The 16,094-nt window shown below is 29.3% G+C and overlaps 1 protein-coding gene across 4 annotated transcripts in view; it reads right to left on the minus strand.

Moving 5' to 3' along the window:
- LOC123296569 (phosphatase and actin regulator 4) overlaps positions 1-16,094 on the minus strand; it is a 387,108-nt gene that overhangs the window by 341,428 nt on the left and 29,586 nt on the right. For 2 of the 4 annotated variants that reach the window (XM_044878099.1, XM_044878098.1), the window contains exon 1: positions 8,975-9,002. The exons of 1 other annotated variant lie outside the window; for it this stretch is intronic. In XM_044878099.1, coding sequence (XP_044734034.1) covers positions 8,975-8,987 — 13 coding nt within the window. In that variant the 5' untranslated portion in view covers positions 8,988-9,002. Of the gene's footprint in view, positions 1-8,974; positions 9,003-14,843; positions 14,884-16,094 lie in introns of those variants that run through there. One more of the 4 variants, XM_044878097.1, reaches the window with a different exon arrangement.

Genomic DNA, 16,094 nt, shown 5'->3' on the forward strand with positions numbered 1-16,094 from the left:
AAAAATTAATGAAGAATAACGGTGTAATATAAATTTTCTTCTATTGCTTGTCGGTTACAAAGTGGATTATTCTTTAGCCCCATGGTTAATGTTAATACGAAAAAATTTCGTATATCGTATCAAGTACTATCTTTATATTGAGAATACTCAAGGAAAGATTGCATTTACAAAGCAGTCAGAAAGAAACTTTTTTTCGAAAGGGAAGATTTCATCTATGGTCATTAATATACGTGAGCACACTTTAGACACTCGTTAAAATTGTTTTTCAACCTAAAATCAATTTTAGTTTAGCATGTCTATAAACACAAAACGTACACATATGAATTGTATGTTATTGACGAGATTAATAATTGTGTTGATTTAATTTCGAATATTATTATTCTAACCGCAAATTTAATATCATTCTATCATAACTATAAAAATTTTTAAACAAATACTAAATTCAAATTTAATAATAGTGCATTTTCGATACGTAGTAAATGTTTCAGGTTTAAAGTCAACATTTCAAAAACATAAATCATAATTGAAATGGATCCAAGTTTGATGACACATTGTTTATTTATCTGATTTTCGATTCATTCATAAGGTAAATAAATTGAGATTATAAGGTTCAGTAGCTTATTTATATACTGATTTATAGGTACCGTTTGATTTACAATGTGTCCATAAATTTCAAATTTCAATATTACGTTACGTTACCAATAAAGTATCAAACTAAAAACATGTAGAAAACGCGTCTTGTTATGCAAATATTTTGAAAAACCAGCATTTACAAAATTTTTTTTTTTTTAAACTCATAAAGAAAAACATCCCACTCATTAGAAGTTAAGTTTTTGTATCCTTTATGGAATCAAACAGTAGAAAATTCATAAAAATGTATTTATTTATTTAATTTCGCTTGTAGACTTAGTTTTATCAAACCAACTTCATTGGCACTTTCACAATTTCGTAAGCTATTATTAAAGAAAACTTTGAGCTTACTTTGATAGTATTAGAAAATCGAACATTGGTTTTTATCTGACGAACGGAAAATATAGATACGTTTTTCAGTCTATGGCTGGCCTTTAAATTCTTCCGCTGTAAATTAAGAGCATTCCATCTGATTTTAACAACTGTGATGGTGTTAGAATTGTGGTAACAGTCCGGGGGATACAGAATAGTTAACATTAAAAAAAAAAACAATATGACGGACGTCAACCTCAAAATAGCCGAGATGATAAAGATATTCTAGACATATCCTTACATGTTTAGTTAAAAAATGAGCAAAAATCAATATTTCCATTTTCGGAGTTCGTCTACGAAGCCTAATCAATTGATTTCAAGAAATGAGGTACTGTAGGATAAAATATTCCCTCAAACAAATGAATATTGTGGCCTTGATTCGCAAAATGTATTCTGATAATACACGTGGAGCCCAAAAATTTCAACCGGTATTCAAAAATAAGACACTGCTTAAAACTTGAAGTACGGGTAACATAAAAATTGCAAAACAATTTTTTTTAAATTAAGTTTACAGCAAATAAAGATTCGAAAACTCGATTTGACTCAAGAAAACATGGGATTTAACTCAATGAACATAAATTATCCCCCCAAAATAAAATGGGCTGGTCATGTTATAAGAACAGCTGAAAGCAAGTGGAGAAAAAAACAGAATGGACACCCATAGATAGGAAAAGAAACTGGAAAAGGCAAACGAAAAAGTGGGTCGACTAAATAAGAAAGATATGTGGTAGCTTTTGGACAAGAGATGTGATGGAATATCTCATGATAATATGGGGAAACAAGCCAAAAGGATCCAAATCAGAAGATCCAAGCCAATACCTTCAAAGAGTGAGGCCCTTTAAAAAGAGTTCCACAGGACAATATCACTATTATTCGTCTCCTGTAACTAATACAATGATAAAAATAACTGAATCATTTTGTACAAGTGTAAATAGCGATTACTCCATTCATTCTGCATATAAAGTACACCAGATTATTTACGACCAAATATTCTAAAACGTATATAACTGTGCATTAAACTACATTTTAATATATTACTGATCAAAACACTCTTGTGTGACGGTATTAGGTACTGCTACTAGTGTACCACACTTGTTCATAAAATCCATTGCATAATAGTGCATTGAAAACAAAATTTACATGCGAATAGTTAAATTAATTTTCATATAATGAAATTTATGTTATATTATATGTTGCATTTACTACACAAAACAAAATCAACAATAAATTAACCGATTATTATGCAACAAATATTATTTTCATAATTCAATATTATTTTGTTATAAATATACATACAATAACAGTATTACTGACTGGAGCTTTATTATATCGATATATATATAATATTAATGAAAAATCTACTCGCTAAAAATAAAAAAATATATAATTTTTAACAAAAGTAAATAGAACCGATTTCAATAAACAAATACCAACTTCAAAAAGCTTCCATGAAACAAACAAAATTTGGGAAAGATCTTAAAGAAAACAAGTGAAAACAAACAATTGACTGAGTTAATTGTTGAAATACCATGTATAGACTGTGTTGATTACACTGTCACATTACACATACATACATACATACAACTGATATTCTCATATAATACAAACTACATAATTTGCGCCTAATTTGCGCTCTCACGGGTAGGCAGTGATGTTTACGAAAAAATGTTTATTTTTCTGGTAAGGATTTTTTTGCATTTAAACTTTTGTTCTATCTTTAAGGGTTTACAAAATGGATCCTACGGACCCAAGATTCAATTGAACTATGTTGCCCATTTACGAACTCGACCTCACTTTTTATGTCTTAAGCACGTTGTAAAAATTTCAGTTTGATATGATTTTTCATTTTTGAGTTATCGTGTTGACAGACAGGCGGACAGACGCGCTGACAACCGAAAATGGACTAATTAGGTGATTTTATGAACACCTATACCAAAATTTTGATCATAGCATCAATATTTTTAAGCGTTACAAACTTGGAACTAAACTTAATATACTATGATATATTTCATATATACATGGTATAAAAACAAGTTGCTGTATATGTATATACGAGCTGAAATTTTACTATAGTAAAATTTCTTTAAATTATAAGAATTTTTTAATAACGTCCAGAGATGTGTCGTAAATAGATTAGTTGTCGTAAATAGAAAAGTTTTGATCATTAACAATGTTGAAGAAAACTTTATTACAATAAAATATCATATTTTTCTTAGAGAAATTCCCGATTTTTAATCTCGAACTAAACAAAAAAGGTATGTCATAAATTTGACCGCTATTTGTGTGTCTGCCTGCCTGTCTGTGGCATCGTAGCACCCAAACGGAAAAATCGATTTATATTTTTTTGGTTTCGTTTGATGGAGGTAATTTAATGGAGCGTAGTCTTAGCTATGTTTCACAAGCTAGTTTAGAATTTCGTACCCGAAAAAACTAAAAATTAACTTTTCGGATTCAAAAATATACATTTTTAAATCGAATTATACCTCTTTGTTTATAAATCCGTTAAAAACTATGAACAAACTATGCATTTATTTATTCGCGTTTTTAAATGGAATGAAACAGAGTGTCTACTACATCATCCTTTTATTTGAAAAAGGATTAAGTAATTATTTTTTATCGACTTTTTCTAAAATTTAAATGCCGAATTAGTTCTTATTAAATGTGTTTAAATATGTAAGCTAGAACAGTTAAGAGATGTAATAAAATATTTCGACTTAAAAATACGTTAATGTCATTTGTCTTTTATTCGACTATTTCTCTACATTTGTGTTCTCAATATTTGGAATGCTCGCTGATAATTTTGTAATCCAGGATCATTTATCGGTGACACAATACATTCCCACACACAATTTGCAATTTGTGTCTTGGTTTTTACTTCGCGGTAATAGTAATATACACTCTGTCAAAATTTTAGATGTCAAACTATTGTGATTTATGAGATACATCACGCTTAGTAATGGGGTTACGATGGTTACCCTTCGGATACAGGACCCTAAAAATTGTCGACTATTAGCTAATCAAATAACAATAACGACAATGTAATATATTCAAATATCTTTACAAAGTGGAGTATCATATGGTCCTAATAAAATGTCCTCATTGAATCGATTTTCATACTAAATTTCATACTAAAACAAGTGAAAACAAACAATTGACTGAGTTAATTGTTGAAATACCATGTATAGACAGTTTTGATTACACTGTTACATTACAGATACATACATGTCACACATATATAACTGATATTTTCTTCTAATACATGCTATAAAATTTGCGCCTAATATGCGCCCTCACGGGTAAACATTGAAGTTTACGAAAAAATGTTTCAAACAAAAGTTGTTTATATTTTAATAAGAAATCTTTTACAATCTTTTACATTTAAACTTTTATTCCATCTCTAACGGTTTACAAGAAGACCCAGTTTACCTATGTTGCTCATTTACGAACTCGACCTCACGGTTTACGCCCTGTGTACGCTGTAAATGATATCTTTCAGCATGATCTTTTCTATTTTCAGCATAATATCTTTTTTCGTTTTTAAGTTATCGTGTTCACCGCCCGTCTGTGAATACGATAACTCAAAAACGAAAAAAGATATTATGCTGAAAATAGAAAAGATCATGCTGAAAGATATCATCCGGACAGCCGGAAATGGACTAATTAGGTAATTTTATGAAAACCAAATTATACCAAAATTTTTACGTAGTATCAATATTTTTAAGCATTTCAAACTTGGGACTAAACTTAGTATACCTTGATATATATTACATATAAACATGGTATAATTACAGTCAACATCCCAACAAATATATTTAATTTCGGTATAAAATACGGATAAATTAAAAGAACATTGAACATAATAAACATTATATTTATACCATGTATATATGAAATATACATAGTATTATAAGTTTAGTCCCAAGTTTGTAACGCCTAAAAATATTGATGCTACAAAAAAAAAATTGGTATAGGTGTTCATAAAATCACCTAATTAATCCATTTCCGGTTGTCCGTCCGTCCGTCCGGCCGTCCGTCCGGCCGTCCGTCCGTCCGTCTGTGGTCACGATTACTCAAAAACGAATAGAGATATCAAGCTGAAATTTTTACAGCGTGCTTAGGACGTAAAAAGTGAGGTCAAGTTCGTAAATGAGCAACATGGGTCAATTGGGTCATGGGTCCGTAGTACCCATCTTGTAAACCGTTAGAGATAGAATAAAAGTTTAAATGTAAAAAATGTTCCTTACAAAAAAATAAACAACTTTTGTTTGAAACATTTTTTTGTTAACATCACTGTTTACCCACGAGGGCGTTTATTAGGTACAAATTTTATAGTATGTATTAATATCAAAGTGAGTATCTTTTGTTATTTACGTGACGTCAAAAAAACAAACGAGTGCGCATCAACACTTGCGCATTATATGAGAATATCAGTTAAATATGTCAGATATGTATGTATGTGAAATGTGACAGAGTTATCAACACTGCCTATACATGGTATTTCAACAATTAACTCAGTCAATTGTTTGTTTTCACTTGTTCTACTTAATATCTGCCTCCCCTTTTTATTCGAATGATTTTAACATAAGTGAACAATAGTTATATGTCTGTTTACTATTAGATTGAATTACTTATGTGGGTGCAAAAGCAAATAATGGTTATTTTGGTTCACCCAAATTCAATTCAATTGATTTATTTAATTTGTATAAAGTTTAAATGTTGTTTTGTAACATTCAATTCAATATTAAAATCAATTTCCAATTATCACGACAAGTTCCAATAACTAATAATAATTTTTATTAACTATTTGCGTAAGCTAATCATTTGAGTGTCAAGATACTTGGAATAATGAAAAATGAGACAGCAGATGTTTTAGGATGTCATTCTTAACAACCAATATTTTCTATACACTTGGAGAGACAAAATCTTGAAGAGAAATCATTAACCGGAGAACTAAATTCTTCGCCATCCTTAACGAAGAAAAATTAGATAAAGCAAGATTACAAGCGAAATTGTTGATAGACTATGGACCCTATTAAACAGTAAATATTCCCCAAAAACTAAGAAAAGAAATCAACGTTAGATTAGCAATGACTTATTTTGTTGTCCAAAATTTTTGAATTTTTGAACACTGTAACGACCATGTTCAACTGGCTTATTCCGAATTGTTGGAAAATTTGGGATCCATTGAATCAACTTCTCAAATAGAGTCAAAGTTCAGCGAAGTGTTTTTCCTTGAATGCACGACAGCTTTCGGCTTTTTGAATTTATTCGAAAGAAACATAATTGCAATGTCGTTACAACACCATTAAGATAAAGTATCCTTCGGAAAAGCACATTATCAGGATAAAGCACCCTTCCCTCATAAAATACACAAATGAGCGGATTTATTCTCCAATTTGATGGATTTTTATAGTTTTACATACTTACTTTCCTCGAAAATCCTCGAAAAAAATTCTGTTCCAAATTTGTGAAAAGAACAGATTTTTTTTTTGTTTGTTTAATGACTGCCTTATACATTTAGTTTTAGAGATACATTCAAAGAATTTAAGGAAGGAAGAGAGAGCCTTCCTGTACTTCCAATAAATAAATAGATTGTTACATTTATCTTTTAATATGTCACAAATTTACTTTACACCATTCGTCACATTTAATAACATTTTAAGTAAAAAAGTGTTTCTCGTTAGCAGCAAGCGAATGTTTGCTTTTCTCCTATAACTAACTAACGAACAAACAAGCACCATGTCATATTCACTTTTACAATCTGTCAACAGAAGAAACAGACACATACCGACTACCTAAATAAAAATTTATATTAGTTAATGTCATTCAAAATCCAATAAACGTTTTATTATTATTTGTTCCTGAACGAAGTAAATTGTTGGTGGAAAAACAACGAAAAATGTGCAATAACGATGATAAAAATTGTTATCCAATGAAATATTTATGTTGAAAGGTATGACCTAAATTTTTAATGTAATTGTCCTAATGGTAAGATACACAAAAAAAAAGGTAAAAGTTTTATGACCTCTATCAATGCCAAATTGTTGGTAAACAAATTTTTCAGTTTAATGTCACATGAGACAGTTTTAAAAATACTTAAGAATTTATTTATTATTTCGAGTTATAAATAACAATTATATTTGTAATTCGAATTACAGGAAAATTTTTTCTGAATTATTATTTTATTTAAAATAAAATAAAAACGAACCCACCAAGGTTATTTTTTAACCGGCTCAGTGGTCGAGCGAGTAAAGGCGCATCGCCTTTAACCGGATAAGAACGTCGCCGCTTGGATAAGAACGAAGTAAACGATTCCACCCACATCATAAATTTAACATGTATATTCGGATGTAGTGTAAAATATTAAAAATGATGTGGGTGGTCATCTGTTATAGATGAATGTCTAAAAAAAGAAGGATAAACCCTTATCCTTATTATTTATCATATCATATCAGTTGATAATCTATTTCCATAGTAGGTATTTAAGTCTCCTACCAGTTTTTCCTAAATTAAGCCTTGCATGAGGTTATTTTTAAAGATCAAACTAACACAAAATTTCTAAAAACTGCGAAAAAACCAATTTTGGCTAACTTTCTTGTTTCTTTTTACCTGCTAGCTTTCAAGTCAAACCAGAGGCGGCTTCTTTACACTCACTCGAGCTAGCTTAAATGCCTCCCCTTGTACTTTTTCAATCATGTAAATGGGGTTTTTCAAAATATTTAAACATTACCCTTGTTACATTACAACTTTCTGTACTGCAGGTTTTAATTGTCTTCTACCGGAACTATTTTTCTTTTCTTAACCCCAAAAAAATAGTGTTTGGTAAAATATCATCAGTATATTTGTAAGGACTCTAAAACCATCTTGGTTAAGTCATATACGTAAAACGAATCAGTAATCGAAAGCCAACCGTTTATAATATGCTTACTTTTATATCAACTTTCATAATTATTTTATTAACAGCATTTTAAAAGTGGCTAGTCTATGGGCCAGGTACTAAGAGGGCGAACAACATTATCTAAATAATAATAATAGTATATTTTATTTGACATTAAATCAATCTATATAATAATTTTTACATTGTGTGTTGTTTTATCTACTTTACTCTAATAAAATTTTTGAATGTAAGAAGGCATCGTGGTATCAAGTTATATTTTATTTTTCCTCGCTAGTAGAAACTCTTCAATAAACCGGCTTAGTTCATTATGAGTGTTAAGATCTTTAGTGTTAAAAAGTTCGTACACTTCATACTTCGAGACACAAGTAGGTATTTTGTATTTCATTTTCATAGATGACGTACCGTCACAATCGATGAAGAAATGTTCAGCGTCTTCAGGTTCATCGCATAAAACACACTTATTTGCCGCTGATAGTTGATGGCTTGGAATCTTTCTAATCCATGTACCCAATCTTAGACATGATAGAGGTCTTCTTCTCTCTTTACTAAGATGATGCAGATAATACGCCCCAGTATCATAGTGATATAAATTTTTATAGAAAGTAAGCGTTTTTTTCCAACATGAAAAATTGGATAATAACTCATGGGTCAAAATAATTCTTAGTCGTATAGAAGAACTTAACATCATATTTCTACTGGAAGGCGATTTGTATAAACCAGAATCAAAGACAATTATCCATAATACAGTCAAAAATAGACTAATCCAACTAAATATGTGTAAAATTATGTAGTTGAAAACGCTTACTTTCTACATCATTATCTGCAAATGACTTCAAAATGAAATGAGTATATGACTCGTATCATAGAGTAATTACCTAATAAACTTTCGTTAAACTGAGTCCACGAAGGAAGTGCTCTTTCGTATTATGCAAAACAATTACCCTTAAAGAATGCTATGTTCTTATCCCAAGCATTTAACAGTCATAAACTTAATAAAATAAGGTTTTAGATACTAATAAAAATGTTATTAGCTCATTCTGTACATCATATGACGGTCAATAAATTATTTCTCACCTATTTCTTCCATAATGCATTTATCCAAAACTTTTCAGTTCCAGCATTTTTTTTTCAAACACCAATTCAAATAACGATTTTGATTTCACACAAAACTCTTTCTTTAAAAAAAACTTTGAACACAAATTACCACCAAAGTATATTTTAATTTTGATTTATTCTATATAGAGCTTGAATTCACTAAATAATAAATTTAAAAGCTTCACACAAACAAAACTACATACAAACTATAAAAGGGATTTTAATAAACAGTTTCTACTATAACACACAACTAAATGGATATTTTATATACCTTCTCTGTAATAACTTTTAGTGAACAATAAATTAAAACCTTAAATGTGTTCGAACAAAGATCAAAAGGTCATCTTATATTATTATTGTTTACGCATATTATAGAGTTTAAGAATTTAGAAAATTTTATTCGAAAATTAATTGGAATGTTCGTAGTGAATTGTTCATGTATAAAAATGTCAATTATTTGCACAAATTATCACACATAGGGTTTAATTTCACACTAAAAAATTAATTAGATTTAAGTAAATATACCTTTTCCATTTTTTTCTGGAAAAACGAAATATCTACTTTGATTCTTTATCATTTTTTAATCAATTTGGTGTCATTTTCAAGATAATTTTTTCCTTTCCAAAAGAAGGTTGAAAATTATTCTTTTGAGTCAAAAAAATAAATATTTGAAAAAATTTTAGAAACATATCAAAAATATATTATATATTTAGAAACTTTTAAAAAAAATTCTATAGGCCTTCGCATCGATGACTCAGGTAAATATTTGGTTGTTCCTATACTTGGAAGGATGCCAAATTTTCACACGAGTTATTTACTTCTTTGTTAACCCTTGTAGCTCAGTTGATTAAGCTCAATTCCGTCCGCGGTATGCCTAGGGTAGCGGGTTTGATTCCCACCCTCACACACAAATTAATTTAATCAATAGTTGTGATGGGCTGGTGTAGTGCATGGTATATGCATGAAGGAGGTGCACTCAGCCTCTGAAAATAATTGAGGAGCTGATAAATTAAATTATCAGCGGAAAGGTGGTAAATCACATATCTGGTATCACGATGGGCTCTATAGCATAAGTGTGTCCTTCGTGGACGGCAAACATAGCCTAAGCTATTTACTTCTTTATTATTGCAGATGGGTTACAGATATTTGAGGTGTGGCTGGTCCAAGTGCGAAAAATTTGGAAATACTTTTTTTTTTACACCAAAATAATCTATGTGCCCATGAGCATGCGTAGTAAACCAGCCTTATTCGGGTGAAAATTTTTATAATTATCCAACAGGACACGTAGATTTTTTCCCTATTTATACATTTTCTTTAAAAAAAAATGCAATAATTAGTTAAATTCTAAGCATTTAACGTGATCAATGATGACGTCATCAATATGGCAATGCTGGTTTCGAAACGCAAGCTTCTCAAGTTATTTATGCTTTCAAATGAATGATCCTTTGTCACCGTGAACAAAATGTTCAATACGTGGATTTCTTTGTTGACTAATTAAAGCAACCAGTGAAATTAATATAATGACGTACACAGTTTTCTCAGTACTGAACAGCCATTATTTACTTTTAAATTTAATTAATTGATAAACCGATAAACAGATAAGTATTTTTAGTACTTATTTTTTTAGTACTCTAGCTTGGACTTAGTTTTTGGCAAATTCTTAGTGCTAAATGAAAGCCAAAAATAATGCTATATCCAAATTGCACTATCCAAAATAGCTTCACTAAAATTTTTAATGCTTTTGATATAAAGAATGTTTCCCCATATGATAACGCAAATAATCTTAATACCAATTTTATTTCCTTTTTGATTTAAAAATAAATTCTGAATAATGCACTCAGAAATTATCTTAATCCTTTTCAAATGTGCAAAACATTATATCTTAATAAGGTTTCTACTGGTTTCAAAGTTATAGGGGATTAAAAATATAGGTATTATAATTTGTCAAGTACAATAGTATAAGGTTGATCTTCACCCATTTGATAACCAGTTGAGACATATTTTTTATGAAATTTTATTCATTTTTAAACATGCCTATCATATTTTTCTAACGAAAACTGTTCATGGGTCTTTTAAATTTCATTAATTTTAATTAATTTTTTCCATGAACTTTTTTTTTAAGGTAAGCTTATACCATTATTATCGTTATAAAATTATCTTCAACGCTCATGGAAAAAAATAATTAAAATTAATTAAATTAAAAAATGCCATTAACACTTTTCAATAGAAAAACTATGATAGGCATGTTTAAAAATCAATAAAATTTCATAAAAAATATGTCTCATCTGGTTATCAGATGGGTGAAGATCGACCTTATGCCGTCTCTTAGACCAAAATGACTTCTATGGGTGACTGAAACTTCTATGGGAGGATGGAATTTGAAAACGTATTGTTTCTTCTTTTATGTATTTTAACGTAAAATTAAGCGTCCTAAATTTGTCAATTTTGATTCTGATTTGTCATTCCATTTAAATGTTAGGATAAAAATTTGAAAAACATATTGCTGTTGGGAAAAATAAAACTTTGTTAACAAGTTGGTTTAAAATGACTTAGGTACTATAGGTTCGAGAACCATTCGAAAATTTTTTTTTTTATTAAATTGCTATTTTCACTAATTTACAAATGACAAAATCAACAACGAATGAATAAATTTTGCAAATCTATATCATTTTCCAAACAAATAAATTTTATTTTCGAAAATTTGATATAAAATCATGTCTGTATTTGCCTACACTGTTTACCATAATAAAACAATTTAAAAAACCTATTTGAAATGCTTGAAAAAAAAAATTACAATTGGATTATAAAAAAGACCATGCTCGTCAAACACAGTCAATCAATTAAAATTTATCAGCGATTTGAAAATTATCCGAAATTTCATTTCTTTGCAATCAAAAGAACAGCTTGTTTAAATTATGTTTTCTATAAAACATATCGAATGGAACGTAAAAAAAATAATTGGTATTAGAAACTTTTGTATTTTGTAGAATTTGAGGAGGACACTTTACTTTTGAGGAGGTAATTTTACATTATCATACGATCGTGCGGCATATACGAATATTCTAACTATAATCTAAGAAATAAATCACTTGATAAGCCAAAATAATTAAGGGTAATTAATTTTTGGCAATTAAATCGAAAAGAAATGATTTGGACACGCGAGTTATTTATTAGAACTAATAAACTTTAAATTTTATTCGAAAAAATAATTAGATAATAATTAATTTAATCCTTTGAAGATACATTAATAATTAACCAATAATTTTTAATCACTATTATTTATTTAAACACTTTAAACACAAACAATAATCAAAACGAATAGTTTTTAATTAAAAATATAGGTTCATAAAAATTAATTAAAGTAAACAAATATTAAAATACTTCACAAACAATTAAAAAATTTTCACGTAACGATGAAAAATGAAAACTGTGAGAGTTAAACTAATTTTTTTTTTCTAATGGATAAAAATTTATCTTATCTTTTTGTTTAATTACAGATATGATAAGAAGTCTTATAAACAAATTTCATTTGTATTATAAAATTAGCATAAGTGGATATAAAATCATAGACAAAACATTAATATAGAATGTCTGATGACAGGTGATAAACAAAACAAACCAATTGGCACTACAGCCCTAGAAGAGCCTTGATTTCCTCAACAATGCTTCGCCATTCAACTCTTAGCCCAGGAGTGAACCGCAAAATCACTTGACCCATCGGTAACCGACTTAAACTTTGTAATAAAGCGGCAATCAAACCCGACAATACAATGGGCTATAGCAACCCTGCGGGACCGATTGCAAAAATGAAGGAGATGAGAATTTTCAATGCAAAATTAAGATTTCAATTTGACCGATAAGGTACCCGGGAAATTTGCACGTGTAATTACAGCTTTCAATCTACCTTTTCAAGAAATAATAGGTTGCTAGGTCAACATGGTCGATAAAGTATGGCAACCTTTGTTTTTGATGACGCTTTTTGGTTATCCGGTTACTTTATGGGTCAAATAAGTACTCCAAAAAGCGTCATCAAAAACTGAGGTTACCTTACTATATCGACCAAGTTGGCCCATTATTTCATGAAAAAAGTAGATTGAAAGCCATAATTTCACGAGAAAATGACCCGGGTACTTTATGGATCAAGTAGATATCCCAACTTTGCATTGCTAAGTTTAGTTGCAATTAGTAGGACTGGTAGAGTTGCCATAGCCCATTGTTTTTACGGGTTTGCTAGCCGCTATAATACAAATTTTGAGCCATTTACCGATGGGTCAAGTGATTTTGCGGTCCACTCCCAGTATATGTATTGTTGGTCGCACATTTCCATCCTCTCACTGCCCCTGTTTACAGTTCTCTGGGCTCGCCATCCACCCATTTAAATCTTAACTTCCCTTTCCTTTCTTTCGGATCACTTTCCTTTCAAATCTTCCGACTTTGATTTGGTCATCTTTGGTTAGGGTTAGGTCTCACTATCGTTAAAGTACATGTTTCTATTTTAGTATTTGTCTGATGGTAGTTTCATAAGGAGTGCGATGATAGGTAATTTGTTACTCTCTTCCTGATGGGTTTCCGTGATTGTGACGACATAGAAATGAAAGTTCAAAATTTTAGCTATCGCACAATCTTAAACCTATATCTACAAATTAATTTATTTGTCTTTGGGACAATGTTGATTTTAAAACAAGATAACGAAGTAAAAGAATTATAAATAAAATGTATAGTTTATTATGAAGCAGTACTTAAAAAATTTTATAATTATTTGCAATGACTTTTGACGTTCTAAACTTCAAAAACAAAATCAAATGATTACTTCAAAAGGATAAAATTTCACCCGACTTTTTAAGAAGAAAATCAATCTTTTTCAACTTCAATTAATGTGGTGCCTAATGAAAGGATTTTTATGACAAATGTTTTAAAACATAACACAAATCTTTAAGATTTATTTATTTATTTTTTTTTTTTTTATATTATAATATCTTTTGTTTAACCTGTAAGTTATAAGTGGAAATTTAATAAATCATATCACAGATTTAGGAAATTAAATTGATTTTTAATTGATTTAAGCAAAGGAAAAATCCCGGAATCATAAACAAAAGGTTTAGGCATTCATTCACAAATTTTTTGTAGTATATAACTTTGTTTTATTGTAATTAGTAAATGTTTTACAAATTATGAACACGTTAGTTTTTTTAATCATCGAACTGATTAGGATTAAACAATTAAGTTTAAGGTGGTTGTCTTTGAACAATATTGTAAAAATAGTGGACTACATCATACAGCAGTGGTATAGATATTAGCATACGCATAGATATTAGCACACTCAAATAATTATTAATTTTAACATGCTTTTAACTCAACTGTCCATTTATCACGTATTCTGTATGATTATAGCATAATAATAAACATCTGTAATTCTGTATATAATATACATCTCTCTTACACTGCTTATACTCTAAATATAATTGTTTCTGTTATACAAAATAACTTTGAGTGACTATTTCTCAAGAATGAAGGGGTCAATAGTTTTAGTCAAACTCACATGCACAAATTCACTCAGTTTTTTTTGAAAATATCTTATATCTAGTTTTTTCCTAGAATTTTAAAAACTTATTAAAAAAACAACAAAACGCAACCTTTCCTATGCTCTCCATGTTAATTATCCGAGCTTTAATTGTATTTAACTCGAGTTAGAGACGGTCAATCGACTTCAAATTTTTTTGGTTAATGTATTATTATATTCCTAATAAGTATACACAAATTTATAATTTTCTGTCGATATGCCCATAGCAAGGCAACAACCTTAAAAAACCTTACCAATAGTTTACAATAATCAATTCCTTATACATACCCCGTTTATAAGAACCGCAAAGCCATAACTTGTACATAATATCCACCACCACAAATTAATCAATATTTATGACAATCGATAAACAATTAATATAAATAAACATTTTGCACTTTAAAATTATTTCACTATAAAATTATTTTAGAAGAAAACACATTTTCCAGAGAGAGGTATTAACTACATACAGTTATTAAAATATTCATACCGTAAGCAAGCAGTTGTTGTTATTCACCACTAAATTTACGACATGTTTCATATACATTATGCAAATGTATTTTTGGCACAAAGAATATACAGACTCTCTGATATCGTTTTTAGAGTATGTTTTAGGTGGGTATAACAAACGTATACGATGTTTATAAGAGCACGATGAAGAGAATTACAGCTTCATAATAATAATAAATAGCATATACAAAACAGTTTAAAACTATAAACTGATACACAGAACAGTAGTTTCATATTTTATAAATTTATTATTTTGTAATTAGAGAACGGATTTTATCAATTTTAAGCGAACACTAAGCTGTAAAAGTTTAAGGGGGTGAAATAGGGGATGGCGGAATGACATTTTGTATAGCTCATAAGCATTACACATTAAATTTTGACATTATCTTTCGATTAATACTCATAGGTGACACTATATGTATTGTATCATAGCTTTGATACTTGTTCCGTTTAGTAATCATAGGTCCAGGGCCTAACAATATATACAAATTAGAAACGTTTTAGTTATAGTTAATTAAGTCAAAATCGGTTAAAACGACATTGAAAGGGCAAAGAATTATGGTCGGTATAACCCATAGTGGTTATAAGGGACAGCTATATACATTTTATATTAAGAAAGAATAAAACAATATTCATATGTCGGTGGTTTTTGCTGAGTAAATCCAAGTTAGTAAATAGAGTTCAAAATTCGTTATAGCCGATATGCCTGTCTATAATTCCAATATTGGTCGTTGAATATTGGTCTTTATAGCCGGTACATTCATGATTATACCAATGTAATGAATATATATATATAAATATAAGAGAGAGAGAAAGAGAGAGAGGAATATGCATAACAAAATAAATTTGTACCGATAATTACTAGTAAAAAAAAGTAGACTGTGCCGGGCGAGTAACGGCTGGTATATTATAAAAAATCTTACAGTCTAAGACTTCGCTGGATTTGAAAATCGAAGGAATAGAAAATTATGATACCAGTAAATAATAAAAGTAAATAAAAATCCGATCTCTAATTATAGTGGATTATTG

This window comes from Chrysoperla carnea, chromosome 3 (assembly GCF_905475395.1).
Source record: "Chrysoperla carnea chromosome 3, inChrCarn1.1, whole genome shotgun sequence".
Taxonomy (NCBI): Eukaryota; Metazoa; Arthropoda; class Insecta; order Neuroptera; family Chrysopidae; genus Chrysoperla; species Chrysoperla carnea.